Source organism: Crotalus tigris, unplaced genomic scaffold (assembly GCF_016545835.1).
Source record: "Crotalus tigris isolate CLP2741 ecotype Arizona unplaced genomic scaffold, ASM1654583v1 scf7180000017793.814357, whole genome shotgun sequence".
NCBI classification, from domain to species: Eukaryota; Metazoa; Chordata; class Lepidosauria; order Squamata; family Viperidae; genus Crotalus; species Crotalus tigris.
In genome coordinates, this window is record NW_024096640.1 from 201,705 (window position 1) to 221,147 (window position 19,443).

At 40.4% G+C, this 19,443-nt stretch overlaps 1 protein-coding gene across 5 annotated transcripts; it reads right to left on the reverse strand.

The window, feature by feature from the left end:
• Nucleotides 1–354: 354 nt before the first annotated feature.
• LOC120307603 (C-type lectin domain family 4 member M-like) lies at nt 355–19,196 on the reverse strand. 5 transcript variants are annotated; one of them, XM_039342497.1, is made up of 10 exons: nt 18,986–19,196; nt 17,755–17,826; nt 16,573–16,620; nt 7,734–7,751; nt 6,358–6,465; nt 5,812–5,910; nt 4,307–4,393; nt 3,187–3,338; nt 2,231–2,340; nt 355–742 (listed from the first exon to the last, which is right to left on the reverse strand). In XM_039342497.1, the coding sequence occupies exons 2-10, from the start codon at nt 17,780–17,782 to the stop codon at nt 583–585; spliced, it is 810 nt and encodes a 269-aa protein (XP_039198431.1). In that variant the 5' UTR covers nt 17,783–17,826; nt 18,986–19,196; the 3' UTR covers nt 355–582. The 5 variants fall into 5 exon arrangements, with proteins under 5 accessions (XP_039198431.1, XP_039198433.1, XP_039198434.1 ...); XM_039342498.1 differs by having other exon boundaries at nt 356–742; nt 16,600–16,620; XM_039342499.1 differs by lacking the exon at nt 6,358–6,465.
• Nucleotides 19,197–19,443: the final 247 nt, after the last annotated feature.

Here is a 19,443-nt window from a genome sequence, read left to right on the forward strand (position 1 = left end):
TTTGTTTAGTGATGCTTTTCTTGTTCTTGTTGAGCCTCTCATGTGGTTTGGTGTATTAAAACACTATGGATGTTGCGAACCCTTCTTTTGTATTCTATGTCTGCCAAGGACCTTTTGAATGCAGCAGAGTAGAGATGTGATACATCAAACCTCCATAATGACTTGGATGGCAAATCCTGGGATGGAGGGTGGGGTGCACATGGGCCCTGGGGGGCTTTCAATACTCCAGCATGTAATTCTATTTATTTATTTAAAGATTTATATGGCCGCCCACTCACCCTCAATGACTCTGGGCAGTTTACAAACAATAAAGCTGAACTAAATAGAATGAGTACAGAAAAGACAGTTTCTTTTTTCATTCTTTTTTACTTGCCCCTGAATTTGCTAAATAAGACCATATCTTTGATCTCCGAAAAGGCAGGATGGAAAAGGTGTTTGGAAGCTGATGTCAAAGTCCTGAGTTCTTCCATGTCTCCACACTGGCTGACTGGGGCAACTGTTTTTCAGAGGCAGGTTCACCGAGTGGCATTTCTTTCTCACTGGGTTCATCAAGTACAATTTTGTGCAACGTTCAGTAAAGAGCTAGTTTATCCATTTGGTCTCAGGTTTCCTCTTGCAAATGCCTCTTCCCTCATTGACACAATCCACAGTGTACCAACATGCCAATTGTGTATTACATTTATTTTGCAATCTTGTACATTTAGGACGCCCATGTCTGTATGGTTCGTCTTCCATCCAGTAGCTGGAAAGAAGAAACAACCATCATCAGTTTCCAGACAAAATAAGTATCATTTATAGACTTTGGAGCAGGAAATAAATGTTGGATCCATTCACCTTTTTCCCTCACCTCAATGGGAGTTTCCAACAACTCCAAATGTTGGTCTGTGGTTGTTTTGGCAGAGAAATAGAGGTGGAGTTCACCAAAATCTTGGCAACACATCTCCCCCTCCATCCTCTTGAACAGACCTTGGCAAAAGATTACGGATCTCTAGGCAACCGTTTTATAAAAATGGGCCATGGCACCCTTCTTGGTTGCTTTGGGCATTGAGGCTTGGGGAGAATTCTGTACACACACACATACATACATACATACATACATACATACATACATACACACACACACATATATATACACATATATATAATAATAAAAATAATAGTAAAGTTGGAAGGGACCTTGGAGGTCATCTAGTCCAACCAATATATATATGAGTAATAGCGTTAAAAATATGAACCCTGGATATATTCATGTTTAAAAGAAAATGAGCACCAGGGTAGTTAAAACTATAAAAATTTAGTTAAAAAACGCCAAGCTTTCGCCATCTCCTGCCGGCATCATCAGGGCTTAAAACGCTAGGAAGTGAGGAAGTCCCTTTATAAGTGAGCTAAGGTCTGCGCCCGGCTCTTTGATCTTGTTACCAGACCTAATTGGGTGGATTGCGCTCTGGTAAACCATTTCTTATTGCACCACTTATCTATGTGTACATTATCACCTGTCTTCTTTTCCTTGGGTTCTAGGATAGGTGGGACACCCTCCCTATCCCCCTGGTTATTCCCATCCCCTATTTTTCTTTCTCGCTGGGACTTTTTTGATGATTTACATTCTCTCTTTTTCTTTTCCCCCCCCAATTCACACCCATGCAGCTGTCGTCTCTATGGGTGTCCTTTCTTTCTGTAATGCCTCCCACTCGTACATTGTTGTTACTAGGGCGGTCCTAGTATATATGTTTTCTGAGGTTTTCGCGGGTGTTTGTATGTAGGTCTTTGGTTGTTCAGGTTTTCTCCCACGTAAAATTGGAAGTGTCTTGGCGATGTTTCGACGAAGTCCCATTCGTCATCTTCAGGCTGGTGTTTTCAGCTTCGTGCTTCGTCGAAACATCGCTAAAACACTTCCAATTTTACGCAGGAGAAAACCCAAACAACCAAAGACCTACATATATATATATATATATATATATACACACACACACACACACACACACACACATACACACACACATACACACACACACACACATACACACACATGCATATACAGATAAAAGTTTCTATCCCCCAATCTATCTGCATCAATTTGTAACGACTACCACATAATGTGATGACAACATCATAAATACCATTATTATTATTGTTGTTGTTGTTGTTGTTATGCACACTGCATCTTCTGCCACCTCTCTCAAATTTGAAGATATTTCAGACTATAAGAAACAAACCTGAATTAGGCACTTACGTTTTTTGAGGCAAACTGTCAGGCATCACCCATCTCCATGTCCTGTTAATATAATACAATCCAATCCAGTAACTACCATATTTGTGTTTAGTTGCATGTTCTAAGAACCTCTGCAAGAAAAAAATCCACACATTATTTACAGTGAATGCAGGGGAGATTCTCACCTTAAGGACGTTCAGAACCCTCAACCACCTGCAGTCCATCCACAATGAATACAATCTGATGCCCACTCAGGTCACCCCACGGTGGAGGAGGAAGTCAGGTTGGTGAGGGCACATCTGCTCGCCTTCTTTCCTTCTTCTGATCAGCTGCTCACTGCGCCTGCTTGGGGGCTTCCAGGAGGGAGGAGCCCTGCAACACTACCAGCCAGCAGGAAAGGCCAGCTCTCTCAGCACTGGCAACACCTGTCCACACCTCCACAATGGCTTTACGGAAGCCTCCTCGGTTGCAGCACAGAGTCTTCTTTCAGACTCAGCACAACTGTGGGCCTAAAAGCTCCATGGCAGCTTGCAGGGAGCTGCCACGCTTTGAGAGGGCAAGTGGAGCTTGGAAACAAAACAGCCTGAAACCAACACTGACAAGGAGCCCCTCTGCAGCTCTGTTCAGCACCCATGCAGAGCTGCTGAGTATCGACACTGGTGCTTTCCTGCGTTAATCCCCACCGTCAAGCCGTGGGTCCAAGCCTGCCACCCCCACCCCACCCAAGACCCATCTGAGCCCTCTCCTGCACCCCTGGCCTGAAAGCACGGGGACAGCTGTCAATCAGATGTCTTGCTCTCCCCGTTCTCCAGAGACCATCAATGCAGGAGAGGGATCCGCGATGGGCACAGCCAATTTTAGGCTGGTGTCCTTTTCTGCCAAATCAAGGCCAGGCTGACAGTGGAGACAAAGCAAAAGCCGAAGGGAAAAATCTCAAAGTCATTCCATCAGGAGAGGGAGAAGGGCAGGGCGCTTACCTCCTCATCGTCATCCTGAACATCGGCTATTGAAGCTTGCGATTTATTGCATAGTTTTATTGTGTCCTGAAAATTCAGTTTCTCGTAACTAAATAAATACAGGTGGCCGTTGTGGGCCTGCCAGTTGTGATTCAGTTTGTGATGAAGGTCGGCTTTGAGACAAATTGGGACGTGAAGAGGGAAAGAAGAAAGAAAAATGAGAAGGACCACTGTTAGGCAAATGCTTTCGTCCATTTTTTTTTTTTTTTTTTTAAAACATTTTAAGAAAAAAAAGCACATAGGGCATAAATAAAGTTTTCAAAGTGTTTTCCTTCAGCGACATGTCAATCTGAGAATTCTTGGCTTCCTTGCTTTTCATTATAAGATGGCCAGATTACAAAAGGAGATCCGTAATCTGAACCACATCTTTTCCACCTGCAAAAATGTCTGTGAGGTGTCTTAGCTGATAGTGATTGGGGGAGACGGGGCAGAGAAAAAAGAATTAGAAAGTAATGCAAAAGGGAAAGAGCTGCGGGAGAAAAATTACAAGTCCTGCATGAAAAATATTCAAATCTAAATATAGATTTATATTTATATTTCAGACAAAGAGTTGCCCAGTCCCTTAATTGCATATGTATAGACATAGTTTTATGACTAAGACGTTTCGCTTCTCATCCAAGAAACTTCTTCAGCTCTTCAGCTCTTCTTCAGCTGAAGGAGAGAAACGTCTTCAAAGAAAAACAAGAAAGTCCAGTTGCCTCGTGAAAAAGGATTATGGGACACCCATTTGGATACTTGCTGATAAGCAGGAGGCTAGATGGGAACAAGGGAAAGCTAACCATGTGCTTTGGGCGCGAAAACCCCAGATCCAGCTTTGCTTCTGCTGTAGCCACTTGCTTTAGGAAAGTGGACCTTTGGTTAATCGTGAGCCTGAACGTCTCTCTTTTCTAACTGACCAAGTTGGGATAGCTGACAATCTGCCCAAGCAATGCTTAAAAAAAACCAGCATGGTGCACTGCCCTAATCTGCGGGCCTGATGGATGGTGCCTATAAAATTGCAAAAACCAAAAAATAACCCTGTCTCGGAGAATGCGATCCCTTTTTCCAGCTTCTTATTAATCACAATCTGTGAAAAACTTACCAATCTCTATTCGAATTTCTTGGATTTTTTGAGACCATGGAATCAACTGTCTTGCCACCTTCTCAGCTTCCACAATCAGGTCGGTATCTGAAACACACGCAGCAAGATCACCTCTTCAGATCCGAGGCTGCCTCCTGGGTTTATCAAGAATGTGTTTCCTTCCAATCCTCTGAAAGTATCTGTTGGTCTCTGCAGCTTGGAAGTGTCTAAAGCAGACTGAGCAGCTCCTCAAGGACATTGTGACAAAGTCCAGTCAGAGTTTCCGATAGCTTCTGGAATCCCCCCTCCCTGTCTTTTTCCCTCTTCCTTAGTTTGTTCTGACATCATCCTGGGACTGAAAGTGTATAAGCAGCAGATGGATGCGAATGCTCCTTCCATTCTTTTTTTTTATAACAAGTTTTTATTGCTTTTCCAGTTTTACATTTAAGTATTTGGAAAGCAGCATGGTGATTGGGTAGTCAATAGTACAATAACAAAATAATAATAATAATAGTAAAGTTGGAAGGGACCTTGGAGGTCATCTAGTCCAACCCCCTCCTCAGGCAGGAACCCCTACACCATTTCGGACAAATGGCTATCCAGTCTCTTCTTAAAAACTTCCAGTGTTGGAGCATTCACCGCTTCTGGAGGCAGGCTGTTCCACTGATTAATTGTTCTCACTGTCAGGAAGTTTCTCCTTAGTTCTAAGTTGCTTCTCTCCTTGATTAGTTTCCACCCATTGCTTCTTGTCCTGCCTTTAGTACTAATATGTACTAATCTTTAGTACATATCTCAGGTTGCGTCATCAAAAAAATTCCTTCTCTATTTTTCTTACCATTTACTATATTATATTTAAGCTAATAGTTTTCTAATTATAACAACCTCAGTTAAAACATTTATCCTGATATTTTTGCTTATCCATATCCTGTATTTAAATTTTACCTAATTTTTAATTAGAATATTCCAATTTAACCTTTAATATCCATAGTATTTAAATTCTGGGTAATCCAAATTTCCTTTATTTCACTCTATAAATATTATAATATCTAAAATACACCTATTACTTACTTGAATATATTCTTTTTTTATTTCATAAACATTTTCTATTTCTCATCCTAGCACATCACTATTTACTAACGGAGTATCCTTCATTGTCTCAAATCCATCGTCCGTGTTATCTGGGCTAAACAGTGATTCGCAGCTATTCCCTAATAGTTAATTTTCATTTCCTTTATGAATCTAAATCCTAATATTAATCCCTTATTTTTTTTATCATTTCCCAGCAATAGTTAAATCAAATCATCATATTTCCCTTCATCTCAGAATCTTCCTTCAGCCCATTAGTTGAGACTTTAGGATCCTCTCTAATAAATAAAAAGACCCCATTTTTAAAATCTAACTCTAGCTTTCTTTTTATGCCAACCAAGCTTCCATACCAATGCCTCTAGCTAGAGGAAGGAAAATTGGCTCTGTAGCTTTGTGGACAGGAATGCATGTGCTCTTTCAGAGTGGGACTCTTTGCTTACCATTAAGGACGTCATACTCAGCATTCCGTGAAATCATAAATTTCCTGATTTGTGCAACTGCATTCCGAAGTGGTTCCCGTTTTGCCTTTTCAACAGCACCTGAAAGAGAGGTTTAATTACCACATAATAAGTTGGATTGAGAACCATTTGGCTTTGTGGTCAAAGCGGGAGAGCATGAAATCTTGTCCCACCGTGGGCACAAAGCCCTCTGGGTGAAATAACAGTTTGTTAACAGAGGGTTTGGAAACTTTAATCTTGTGGTGTTCTTCTTCTTCATCTTGTTAGGATTAATCTTCAATTCAAAGTTACCTGCAATTCTATTTTAGTTACATCAACAGCATCTGAAACTCCATCTCTTCCCCCCTTCACCTTTGCAGCCTAAGAAATGAGGCTGTTTCCCATGCCCCTGTGGCAGCTGCCAGCTAACCTGGCTCTTCTCCAGCCATTGTCTGCTTTGGATACTCCTTCCGTCTCCCACGCTCCTTCCCACATGCCATTAGAGACCCTCAGCATGGATAAATTAATTGGATAAAATTAAAGACTTACATAAACTGATATACCAAAGGGTGTACAAAGACAGAGAGAAGAGCATGAGGATACCGAGCGTTGCACAATTGTAGCTTGCAAGACATAATTCTAATTTGGAAGGGGTGCCTGTGTTTTGAAAAGGAAGCCTTGATTAGAAATGATCTGAGGAGGTAACAATAAGGATTGTTGTTATCCATCTTCATAATGCATTTTCACTTGCAGTGAGACCCTGATCTGCAACTGCCCCAGAACTGGGCCCTCAATGGGCAAACCTGTTCATGAAGAAGCCTTCATGAAGTGCTCACCTTTGGAGGAGATGTCCAATCTGCCTTTCACTCTATGGTGGTGGCCGTAGATTATAGACATGACTTCCACCTCAAGAGTCACTGAGTAAGCAGGGAGCAGAGTTGGCACACACCGCTGAAGGGTTCAACAGCACCCAGACCAAGAAGGAACCGATAGATTGGGCCTTGGACCTAATTGCTCCTCAACTGTCTTGGGTTGACACAGCCTCACGTGCTTCTTCCTTTCTCCCAGGGAGTCTCCGTGGCCGAGGCTGGACTTCCATGTCTCTTATACTACTCCACCCCTTCACCACTAGCCCATCCTGTGTGCTGTCACTCTGCCCGAGAGCCCAAAGCAGCCAGCTTAACGTAGCACCACCACTGGGACCAACTCTGCTCACCCTCAGCAGACCAATGGCTGGCCTTGGGAAACAAACATTCTTAGGCATGCCTGAAGCCCCCTGTAGAAAGACAATTAACCATAGCCAAATTGGCAAGGGGGCTTCTTCTCTTAGGAGAGAGCGCTTCTCTGTCTCTCCCTTGTAATGAAACACCTCAGTGTTTGCTCCTTCCGCCGGAAATGGCTTCCCTCAGCTCCTCCCTTCTACTGGGGGCCTCAAAGGTTTTTGTGGGCCGTGTTGGGAGTCCTCCTCTGAGGAGACCCTCCTCTCCCTCTGCTTCCTCCGGCAGCATTCCAGTATGAGCAGGGTTTCTCCATTCCTTCTCTACCTGGAGTGGATCCCGGTCCTCCCTTCCCTCGGACCTCTCCTCTCACTCCCTGCCACTGCTTGGCACAAGTCCCACAACCATCTGGGTGATGGAAGGTTGTGTGGAGGGTGAATCTGCACCAGGGCTAGGAAGACGCTCAGAGGGGCAAATGCAGCCAATTCCAAATTCCTGGGCAGCTGAAGTGCTATTAGTAGCTTTCTGTAGATAACCTACTTGAAGGACGCTTGGGATAAACACATGTCCACCATCTGACGAAAGTGAAATAAATAAATAAATATAAAAATAATTACAGAATAATAAATAAAATTAAATTTAAAAAGAAAACCCAAAAATAAGCAAGCTCCAAGTAACCTGTAACAGACCTTTCTGATGCATACTTACGTGGAGGTTTCTCTGGACCTAGAAAAATGACAGAAAACAATTTGACCACCAATATGTCAAATAGGATCAGACCTGGGCTAGTGCCTGACCCAAGAATCCTATCCCAAAACCTCAACGTCTGCCTAAAACCTCATCAAGCAGGCAGCCTTAATGAGGAAGCTTTGTTTTACTGGTTGAGAAGCTGCAGGAATTCCATTCCAATCAACGAGGAGGAGGAGGAGGACTGTGGGATCTTTGGTGCTCCCTGAACTTGGTTGTTTTCTTGCAGATGTTTCATTGCCCAACTAGGTAACAACATCACTGCTAGAAGAGGGGGTTTCAGGAGGAGGAGGAGGAGGAGGAAGCTTAAGCACTATTAATTGCCTTCTGCAGATAAATAATTGAGCTTTAACCTGATGCTTCGGATAAAAGAACACTACATATCTGCAGAAATGCACACGACCCAAGACAAAATCTCTCCAGAAAGTATATGGGTCAATATAAAAGAAAACAAAAGTGACACTGCCAAAGGTATATATTACAGGCCACCCAAACAATCAGAAGAACTAGATGAACTCTTTGCCAACCAGCTAGCAAATGTGTGTAGGAAGCATATCACAGCAGTAATAGGAAACTTCAACTACCCAGATATCAACTGGGAGACAAAATCTGCAATGAGTGGGAGATCAAACAGATTCCTAACCAAGCTAGCTGACAACTTTGTAACTCAAAAGGTGGAGGAGGGAACTAGACGTAATGCTATATTGGACTTAATTCTTACAAACAGAGAAGAAGTGATAGAGGGAATCAAAATTACCGGAACCCTGGGCGAAGGTGACCACGTCATACTAGAATTTAATATAATGCAAACACCAGCAATAGAAAACAATCCAACCAAGATCCCAAATTTCAAAAGAGCTGACTTTAACAAACTAAGAGAGAACCTAAGAAAAATCCCATAGATGAAAATTCTAAAAGGGAAAACAACCCAGGAAGCATGGGAAACCCTGAAAAATGTGATCACAAAAGCCCAGACCAGCACAATACCACCGAGAAAGAAAAACAAGAAATCCAAGAAGAAACCAGCATGGCTGCACAAAGAACTCACTAACAAACTGAAAGACAAAAAGGACAAATACAAAAAATAACTAAAGCCAATTACCAGCAGGCAGCCAGAGCATGCAAAGGCTCAGAACGAACAAAAGTTAGCAACAGAAATTAAGGACAAAAAAAAAACACTTCTTCCAACATATTAACAAGAAAAATAATCAAGGAAACTGTAGGCCCACTAAAGAGAGAAGACAGCAAGGAAATTACAGGCAACATGGAGAAAGCAGAGCTGAACTCATGCTTTGTGTCAGTCTTCACACAAAAAGATACTACACCGCAACACACCAAAAAAAAAACCCACTGCAAAAGACATACCAGAAAAAAAAATTAAAATGAGCAAGAAAATGGTAAGGGAGCACCTATCCAACCTTGATGAATATAAATCACCGGGACCTGACAGGCTACATCTCAGAGTTCTGAAAGAGCTGGCAAAGGTTATCTCAGAACCGTTGCATCACATCCTCCATAAATCCTGAAGCACCGGAGAAGTACTAAAGGATTGGAAAAGGGCTGATGTCATCCCCATCTTCAAGAAAGGGAAAAAAACAGACCTAGGAAACTACAGACCAATCAGTTTAACACCAATACCTGGGAAAATCCTAAAAAAGATTACCAAAAAACAGATCTGCGAACAGCTAGAAGCAAACCAAGTCATAACTAGTAGCCAGCACGGATTTGTCAAAAACAGGTCATGCCAAACCAATCTCATCTCATTCTTCGATAAAGTGACTAAACTAGTAGACCAGCGAAATGCTGTGGACATAGTATATTTGGACTTCAGTAAGGCATTTGACAAGGTAGACCACAACCTACTCCTTGGTAAACTAAGAAAAGGTGGAATAGACAACATCACTACAGATGAATTGTAATTGGCTAACAAACCGTACTCAACGAGTAGTCCTCAATGGCAATACATCCACATGGAGAGAAGTAAGCAGTGGGATACCACAAGGTTCCGCCTTAGGCCCAGCACTCCTCAATATCTTCATCAATGACTTAGATGAGGGAATTGAAGGGGAACTCATCAAATCTGCAGATGACACCAAACTGACAGGAATAGCCAACACCTCGGAAGACAAACTCAGGATCCAAAAAGATCTCTTTTTTTATTGAAAATTTTTAAAATTTTACAAAAAAGTTCCTTTCCCCGAACCCTCCCAACCCACCCCAACCCTCCCCCAACCTTCCCAGAGCTGAATACAGGCTTGATTAAAATTTAAAAGAAAATTTTTTAAACACAAATAAACCATATACAAATTTGGTTACAATAATTAAAGAAATCATAAAATACTTTAACACCAATATTTAAAAAACAGAAAGAGAAAAAGAAAAGAAACAAGAAAAAGAAGAAGAAAGAGAAAAAAAATTAGAAAAAGAAAAAAAAAGTATATCTAAAAATTATCTTAAACTTTAAATATAAATTATTCAAAAGCTAAATAATATTTTTTTATATCATACTTGTATTGTATAAAATTTATCCATCTTTTCCATACCAAAAGGTACTTCTCTTGCGATTGATCTTTCAAGAAAGCCGAAATCTTTGCCATTTCCACTAAATAAGAAACTTTAAGAAACCATTCTTGCAAAGTAGGCAAAGATTCCTTCTTCCAACATTGCCCTACTAACAACCTAGCCGCTGTAATTAGGTTTAACATTAATATAGTTTCTTTACTGTCACAATCGGAAACAATACCCAACAAAAACAATTGTGGAGTAAATTTTATCCTTCTTTTAAAAATTCTTTGAACATTCCACCATATCTTAATCCAAAAAGCTTTTATGTTTTTGCATAACCACCAAATATGATAATATGTGGCGTCCAAGCAACCACATCTCCAATATTTAGGCTGCAAGTTTGAATACATACGAGACATTTTTTGTGGATCAAGGTGCCATCTATAAAACATTTTATAAAAGTTTTCCCGTAAATTTTGGGCTTGTGTAAATTTAACATTTCTCACCCAAATAATCTCCCAAGTATCTAATGGAACCAATTCATCAAAATTTTGTGCCCATTTAACCATACAATCTTTAACTAGTTCTGCTTCTGAATCCAATTCCACTAATACCCCATAAATTCTTTTGATATGGGTTCGTCTTTGATCTTTTATTTGTTTTAACAAATTCTCATCCTCTCTGAGCAAACCCACCTTGCAATCTATCTTCCACCTTTCCAATAATTGTCTATACTGAAACCATGAATAAATGATGTTTTCTTGTATTAAATCTTCCATAGATTTTAATTGCCAATTTCTACCATCCCATTTAAGTAATTGTGTATAAGAGATACTATCCATCTTAACTGCTCTCCTTATCCCTTCTATCGCATGCCATGGGATAGCCCATAATGGAATTCTAGAGTCGCTTCTGTAATATTTCTTCCAAACCCAAAGTAAGGAAGTTCTTAAAATATGAGACTTAAAAACCCTATCAACCTTTTTATTAAAAATTAAATAGGCATGCCATCCAAAAAGTAAATCCCATCCCTCCAGAAGGAGTACATCTACATTAGTTAAGTTAACCCAATCACTAATTAATGTTAACACCACAGCATCATAATACAATTTCAGGTTCGGTACCTTGAGTCCACCTCTCTCACGAATATCTTGTGTAATTTTAAGTTTTACTCTTGGTTTTTTTCCCTGCCCAGATAAATTTATTGATACCTTTCTGCCATTCATTTAAGTTGACCTCATTCTTTAAAATAGGTATCATTTGAAATAAAAAGAGAAACTTTGGCAAAATATTCATTTTAATCGCTGCAATTCTCCCCAGTAGGGATAATTGCAGCTTCTTCCAATTTTCCAAATCCTTTTGTATTTTAACCCACAGACTTTCATAATTATTTTTATACAATTTTGCATTGGAGGCAGATAAAATAACCCCCAAATATTTTACCTTATTAACAACCTCAAAATCTGTCAACCTAACTAAAGTCTCCTTATCCAAATTGGTCATGTTTTTAGGCAATATTTTAGTCTTATTATTATTAATTTTAAAACCCGAAACTTGTCCATACTGATATATCAATTGTAGCAACTCCATTACAGAATGAGTTGGTTGGGATAAAGTAACAACCAAATCGTCTGCAAAAGCCCTTAATTTATATTCTTTTTTATTGACTTCTATTCCTTTTATTTTCTGTGATTCCCGAATTTTAATCAAAAAATTTCCAAAGTTAAAACAAACAGCAATGGCGACAATGGACAACCCTGTCTAGTCCCCTTCTCAATTGAAAACACCTCTGACAAACCTCCATTAACTATAAGTTGTGCCGTTTGTTTTTGATAAATAACACGAAGAGCTTGTAAAATTTTTTCTCCAAAATTCATTTCCTCAATTAATCTTAACATAAATTGCCAATTTAACTGATCAAAAGCTTTTTCAGCATCTAAAAATATCAATCCTACAGAAACTTGGTTGTTTTTATCCAAATATTCTATTAAATTAATAATTTGTCTAACATTATTCTTCATATACCTTCCAGTTATAAAACCCGTTTGATCCATATGTATTAATTGATTTAACACCCTCATAAGTCTATTAGCTAGAATTTTCGAAAAAATCTTATAATCTACATTCAAAAGAGATATGGGTCTATAATTCTTTGGTAAAGTGAGATCTTGATCTTCTTTTGGAATCAAAGATATGAAAGCTCTGCCCCATGACAAGGGGGTCTCTGAACCCTGTAATATATTATTAAAAAGTTCCCTTAAAGGTTGTTTCAACTCTTCTACCAAGGTTTTATAATAAATAGACTTCAATCCATCCTTACCCGGTGCTTTACCTAATTTTAATTCTTTAATTACTATCTCAGTTTCCTTGATGGTAATCAAACCATTAATTTCTTGTTTCTGATCTTCTGTTAATTTAGGGAAATGAGCATCTTGTATATATTTATCTATATCTGAAGCCTGTACTTTCGTTCCCATATATAATTTTTTATAGTAATCTAAAAAAGATTTCTTAATCAGCTCCTTCTGATATACCAATTTACCATTATAATTTATTTTATCTATAGTTCTCAACCTCTGCTTCTTTCGCAATTGATAAGCCAACCATCTCCCTGGTTTATTAGCATTACAAAATGTATTATGTTTCATGTACAATAAGTTAGTTGCAGTTTGATCAGCCATCAACATGTTAAATTGTGATTTAAACAATTTTATGGATTCTTTAATCTTCTCATCTGTAGGATTCAAAATTAAAGCTTTTTCTTTTAATTTAATCTCATCTTCCAACTCCTTACGTTTCTGCACCTGCTTCTGTCTATAAACCTTGTTCATTTGTATCAAGACCCCCCGCATGTAAGCTTTACCTGCATCCCAAACCATTGGCATTGAAGTTCCCTTATACATATTTAAAGCAAAATATTCCTTTAATTGCTCCTTTAATTTCTGAACATTCTTTTCGTGTCTAAATAAATTTTCATTCATCCTCCAGGATCTCCTCTCCTCTTTTTCATTAACCAATTCCATCCAGACTGGACTATGATCCGTCAGTGTTCTAGGAAAAATCTTAGCGTTCTTTACCCTAAAATATAAGTCCATTGTAATGAAAAAAAAAATCAATTCTTGAAAAAGATTGATGTCTGTCCGAGAAGAAGGTGAAGTCTCTCTCCTCCAAATTGTGTTCACGCCAATAGTCTCTCAACTCCCAGTCCTCTTTCAAATCAAAAAAAGCCTTAGGTAATTTAGCCTGTTTGAAAGAAGTAGAAGATCCTTTTTTATCTCTTTGTGTATCTAAAACACCATTCCAGTCTCCCATTAATATAACAGATCTATAGTCCAGCAAAGTCAATTTTTGATGTAACAGTCTGTAAAATTGTTCCTGTTGTTGGTTTGGTGCATACAAACCTACTATAAGTACTTTCTTGCCATACAGTCCCACTTCAATCATAACATATCTCCCTTGAGGATCAGAATCTACTAAACAAGCTGATAAATTTTGCTTAACATAAATAACTACACCCCTTTTTTTCCCCAAGAGCAAAAGATGCAAAACGAGATCCCAGTCGGGTGTTAACTAAATATTTTTGATCCTTAGAAATAATATGTGTTTCCTGCAAACAAATAATATCATTGTTATGTTGCTTTAAATAGTGAAATATTTTCTTTCTCTTTTGAGGGGAATTGAGGCCATTAGCATTCCATGTCAGGAGCTTTACCATCTCCCTTGACCAAAAGCCTAGAGAAGACTGCTTGAAGATCTGCCATTGTAGAATGTACCGCAGAACTCTTGGGTTTTGCTCCTCCCACAGGCTCAGAAACAGATTCTTGTAAAACTTCTTTAACATCTTTCTTCTGTTGTTCCTTTTCCTTACGTTTGTGGGCTGCCCGGGTCATCCTTTGCTCTTTCATCCCTGCTTGTTGCAACCACTCAGCCTGTAATTTTCCAGATTCCATCAATACTACTTCTTCAGACTGCTGTTCTGCCTCCTTGCCATCCAAAACTTTCATCATCATAGGTGGTGATGAGTGTGCTCCCAGGACCGACATATAAAACTCCTTTGCTTTAGAAACAGTATTAAGTCTGTAACGCATCCCCGTATGACTCACCACTATGACAATCGGAATCTCCCATCTGAATGGCATCAACCTTTTTTTAAGTTCATCAGCTAAGAAGACAAACTCTTTTCTTCTTCTTAAAATTTTAGATGGAATCTCCTTTAGAATTATAACATCTTGTGCAGCAATCTGAAACCTCTTATTGTAAAAAGCTTGTATAATTTCATTACGCAGAGATCTTTTCCCAAAATAAATTACCACATCTCTTGGCAGATTTCTTTGCTTTGCAACCCAGGAGTTGACTCTAAATATTTTTTCAATTTCCCTAGATATTGCCTCTTTTTCTCTGTCCAGAATCACAGCAAAATCATTTGCTACAATCTCTCTCAGCTCTTGTTGCATGTCTTCTCTCAGCCCCCTGATTCTTAAAGCGAACTCCATTTCTCTATATTGAGACATAACAATATCATCTTGTGAAATTTCCATCTTTTTTTCCATGCCTTCAAATTTATCCTCCAAAACCTCCACCTTATCTGCCACTTCTTCCACTCGAGAATCCAGATTCTCAACCACAGAAGCAAGTCCTTTTAGAGCCACAACTATATCTTGCCTCAAAATAATATTATTCTCCACTAAAAGATCTTTCACTTCCCCTCTAATTTGAGATATAGCATTTCCCATTATATCTTGCATATCTTTTACCGTTACTGATGGCAGAGGAGGGGAAGGTGGTGGTGTAGCTTTAGGTTGTTGTGCTGGTAAAATCGCAGGAGAAGAAGCCACCTTAGGTACTGTAGATGTTACTTGCCGCCTTGAAGCCATTTTCAAAAAGAAAAGTTTTGTTTCTTCTTTCCTCCTTCTTAAAAAGCAAAATAGAAAAAATACAAAAAAAAACCCTTAAAGAAATAACAAAAAAGAGTTTGACAGAGAGGGAAAATAATCTTCCTGAAACACAAATCCAACTTGAAAAAACCTTTAAAAACGATCTAATCCGTTCCGTTCCGCTCCCTTCAAGAAAAAAAAAGAAAAAAAACTTTCCAATCGCCATTTTACTTTCCCTCTCGATAAAAGAAAAAAGAAAAAAAAGGGGAAGTAAAAATCAATCTTTAAGCTTAAAGTCCAAATAAGATCAAAAAAAATAAAATCCTTTATCCAGCTCTGTCCGCTTTTAAAATAACTCACCAGGTTTCTTTAAGCGTGGAGGTGGGAGCGGCGTCTTGCTTTGTCCCCAAGGGACAAAGACAGCTGAGAAGCGGAGACAACCTGAACTCCATGGGAGCCCTCTTTTCACCCCCAAAAGAAAACTTCCTTGGGGGTCTCAGAGGCTCTACCTCTATTCAGGTGATACTCCCCTCCCTCCCTTGCCTTAAAAACTGCAACTGTGAGAGCGATCTTGCAGTCCTAGTGGACGATCACTTGACTATGAGCCAGCAGTGTGCAGCAGCAACCAAAAAAAACTAGTACAATCCTGGGTTGTATAAACAGAGGCATAGAATCAAGATCACGAGAAGTACTATTACTGCTTTATCAAGCTCTAGTAAGACCACACCTACAATACTGCAGACAATTTTGGTCACCATACCACAAAAAAGAGTTTGGAAAAAAAATCAAAGAAGAGCAACTAAGATGATCAAAGTCCTGGAGACTAAAACATACGAAGAAGGGCTACAGGATTTGGGTCTGGCTAGTCTAAAGAAAAGAAGTAGTAGGGGAGACATGATAGCAGTCTTCCAGGATCTGAGGGGCTGCCACAAGGCAGAGGGGGCCAGGTTGTTCACCAAAGCACCAGAGGGAAGGACGAGAAACAATGTTTGGAAACTGATCAAAGAGAGACGCAACTTGGAATTAAGGAGAAACTTCCTGATAGTGAGAACAATCAACAGTGGAACAGCTTGCCACCAGAAATCGTGAGTGCTCCATCCCTGGAGATTTTTAACAAGAGACTGGACATCCACTGATATAGGTTCTCCTGCTTGAGCAGGGGGCTGGACTAGAAGACCTCCAAGGTCCCTTTCAGACTCTATTCTATGCTATTCAACACATGTCCACCATTCAACAAAGTGAAAAAAAAATTAAAAAATGAAAATAACAATTACAAAATAATAATTCATTAAATAAAAAGAACACAAAACACAAGCAAACTCAAAGGACAGACTTCGTTGGACCACCAGGTCTTTTTCTGACATCACTTTTCTATGATTCTTTAAGATGAGGTTGCCCCCCCCCCTCCAAACTGCACTTACTGGATGGATTTTCGGATGCAGACTTACCCGCTGGGCCTTTCGCTGGAGCTAGAAAAGAACAGAAAACAAACTGAGCTCCAATATGTCAAACAGGACCAGCCCCAGGCTGGTGCATCACCCCGGAATCCTTCCCCCCAAAGCCCAATGTCTGCCTAAAGGCTCATCAAGCAGGCGGCCTTCAGGAAGAAGCTTTATTTTACCAGGTGAGAACCTGCAGGAATTCCATTCCAATCAGCAATAGAATCCTTGAGAGCTGCCTTGTTACCACAGAAAAGTAGAATAGGATAGAAAAGTCCTTTTCCCGTTGGCTCAATGACTTCCCCCAAACCTCTTTACCAATCAGAGAGGCTGATAAATATGGCTCTAGGGTTCAGGGCCCTTAGATTTCCCACCTCTCCACCCCAAAGGGTGATAGAATCGCTGCCGTTCTGTTGTTCAGGGTCCCTCTTTCTGGGAAAGCAAGCCCCCCTTTCTCCAAGGATCACTGCAATGAGCGTGGAGGGTCTCCTCAGCGTTGGGACCCTTGTCTTCGGCAAACGTCTGTGACACAGAACTTGTATCTTGTATTTTCTGTTACTGCAATTGTCAGTCTGGAAGCAAACTGGCAACCAGCATGGATGGCAAAGTAGGGCTGTTACAAGAGCATCCTGAGGCATACCCATCATTGCCCTCTTCTGGAGTAGGTGAAGCTTCTGGGTGGTCTTCAAGACCAGCATAAAATAGAGCATGTTGCAGTAGCCAAGCCATGGGTGTCCAGGGAAGGAATAACTTTCTGAAGGACCTCCTGATCTAGGAAAGGGCACAACTGGTGCACCAGGTGGAATTGTGCAAGACTTCCCGGCCACAGTTGTCACCTGTTCACCAAGCAGCAGCTGTGAGTCCTGGAAGACCCCACCCAGATCTTTCATTCACACGTTCTAGGTTCTTCCTTCCCCGTTGCAGCCTCTGTGGTTACCCACACAAGGTGGGGTCTTGCAAGTCAGCAAATGGTCTCCAAGATCCTCCCAAGAAGGAAGTCTACCAGTAGGGCACGCTGACATTCTCATACATGGCCTAGGGTCTCCTGCTCGAACAGGCACTAGAAGACCTCCAAGGTCCCTTTCAACTATGATGATGATGGTGATGAGGATGATGAGAATGATGACATATTTTGAGAAAAAGATGGCAAATAAGATAGCTTACCTTTTGCTGCTGGTGGTTTGGGAGCCATTTTACCTGATCAGTGAATATAACATCTCAACGCAATGTGCACAGCTGGAGAATGGAGCAGAAAGTGGTCAGCAAAATGGAGACAGCTTCAGAATTGACTCATATCTCCTAAGCTGGGTTATATGTCCTCCTAGTGGGCAATCACTTAAATGTGAGCCAGCCGTGTGTGGCACCAGCCCAAAAGTCCAATGCAATGCTACGTTTTAGTAACAGAGGGACCGAATCCAGATAACATGAATTGTTTGTACCCCCTTATAACAGCCTGGTAAGGCCACATTTGGTCGCCACATTATTTATTTATTTATTTATTTATGAGACTTATATACCACTTTAAGTGCAAGCACTCTCTAAGCGGTGTACTCCAGTAAGCAACGTATATATATATTTACATTGCCCCCAACCATCTGGGTCCTCACTTTACCTACCCCGGAAGGATGGAAGGCTGAGTCAACCTTGAGCCGGTGAGATTTGAACCGCTGACCTGCTGAACACAGTCAGCTAAAGTGGCCTGCAATACTGCACTCTAACTGCTGCGCCACTTCGGCTCTATAAAATGATATTTTATATTTATATGATATTTATATGATATTATATGATATCATATTAAATGATATTTAATATTATAAAATGATGTTGAGACTCTGGAAAGAGTGCAGAGAAGAGCCACAAAGAGGATTAGGGGACTGGAGGCTAAAACATACGAAGAACGGTTGCAGGAATTGGGAAGGTCTAGTTTGATGAAAAGAAGGACTAGGGGGGAACACCCTAGCAGGGTTCCAATATCTAAGAGGCTCCCCCAAACAAGAGGAGGAGGTCAAGCTATTCTCCAAAGCACCTCAAGCCTGGACAAGAAGTAAAGAATGGAAAGCTATCAAGGAGAGAAGCAACCTAGAACTGAGAAGAAATTTCCTGACAGGGAGAACAATTAATCGGTGGAACAACCTGCTTCCAGAAGTTGTGGATGCTTCAACACTGGAGTTTTTAAGAAGAGATTGGACAACCATTGTCTGATATGGTATAGGACTTCCTGCTTGAACAGGGGGTTTGACTAGAAGACCTCCAAGATCCCTTCCAATTCTATTGTTCTGTTCTTTTCTGTTTTACTCTGCTCTGCTCTACTCTACTCTACTGTACTCTACTCTACTCTATCTGATTCTCTTTCCCCATTGGTAAAGGGTGGTGGGCATAGGAACAGGATACCTACCCAAACTCTGGACTCTTAGTCTACTACCAGGATTGCACTGTGACTTGGAGCTGCGCTGGACTTAACTCTTTGTGTCTTCAGCTGGATCTTCCTTCTGACAGTTTTTGACAGTTTGTTCCCTTATGATGTAGAATATTCAACTTCTGCCGCTCTCCCATTGGCTGGCTGCTGGGCCCAATCAGCATCCAGCACTTAGCCTTCAGTTTCCTCCTTTGATCCCCCCCCCCTCAGAAACCTGCATTTTAATTTGTGGATTTCAGATGGTCCTCTGCAGATACTACATTTCAGGCTGAATTTTCTTCTACTAGTTTAAAATGGTCTGCCTGGGATTTCCTTGGCAGAAGCGGCCAGACGCCATTGCAAAGCCCATGTTGAGAACCGAGAATTGCAAGATATGACCAGATCGGTTAGGGGGTGAAAAAAATCAGTCCAATATTAAAAAACCAGATGCAGTTAGG

Excerpts from the sequence above, each read along its gene's own strand:
- LOC120307603 (XM_039342497.1), bottom strand. The coding sequence starts at position 17,782 with ATGGCTCCCAAACCACCAGCAGCAAAAG. Across the intron at positions 16,621-17,754 it reads CAAACCACCAGCAGCAAAAG|CTCCAGCGAAAGGCCCAGCG; the intron begins GTAAGCTATCTT and ends GTTCTTTTCTAG. Across the intron at positions 3,339-4,306 it reads AGAAATTCGAATAGAGATTG|CCGACCTTCATCACAAACTG; the intron begins GTAAGTTTTTCA and ends TTTGTCTCAAAG.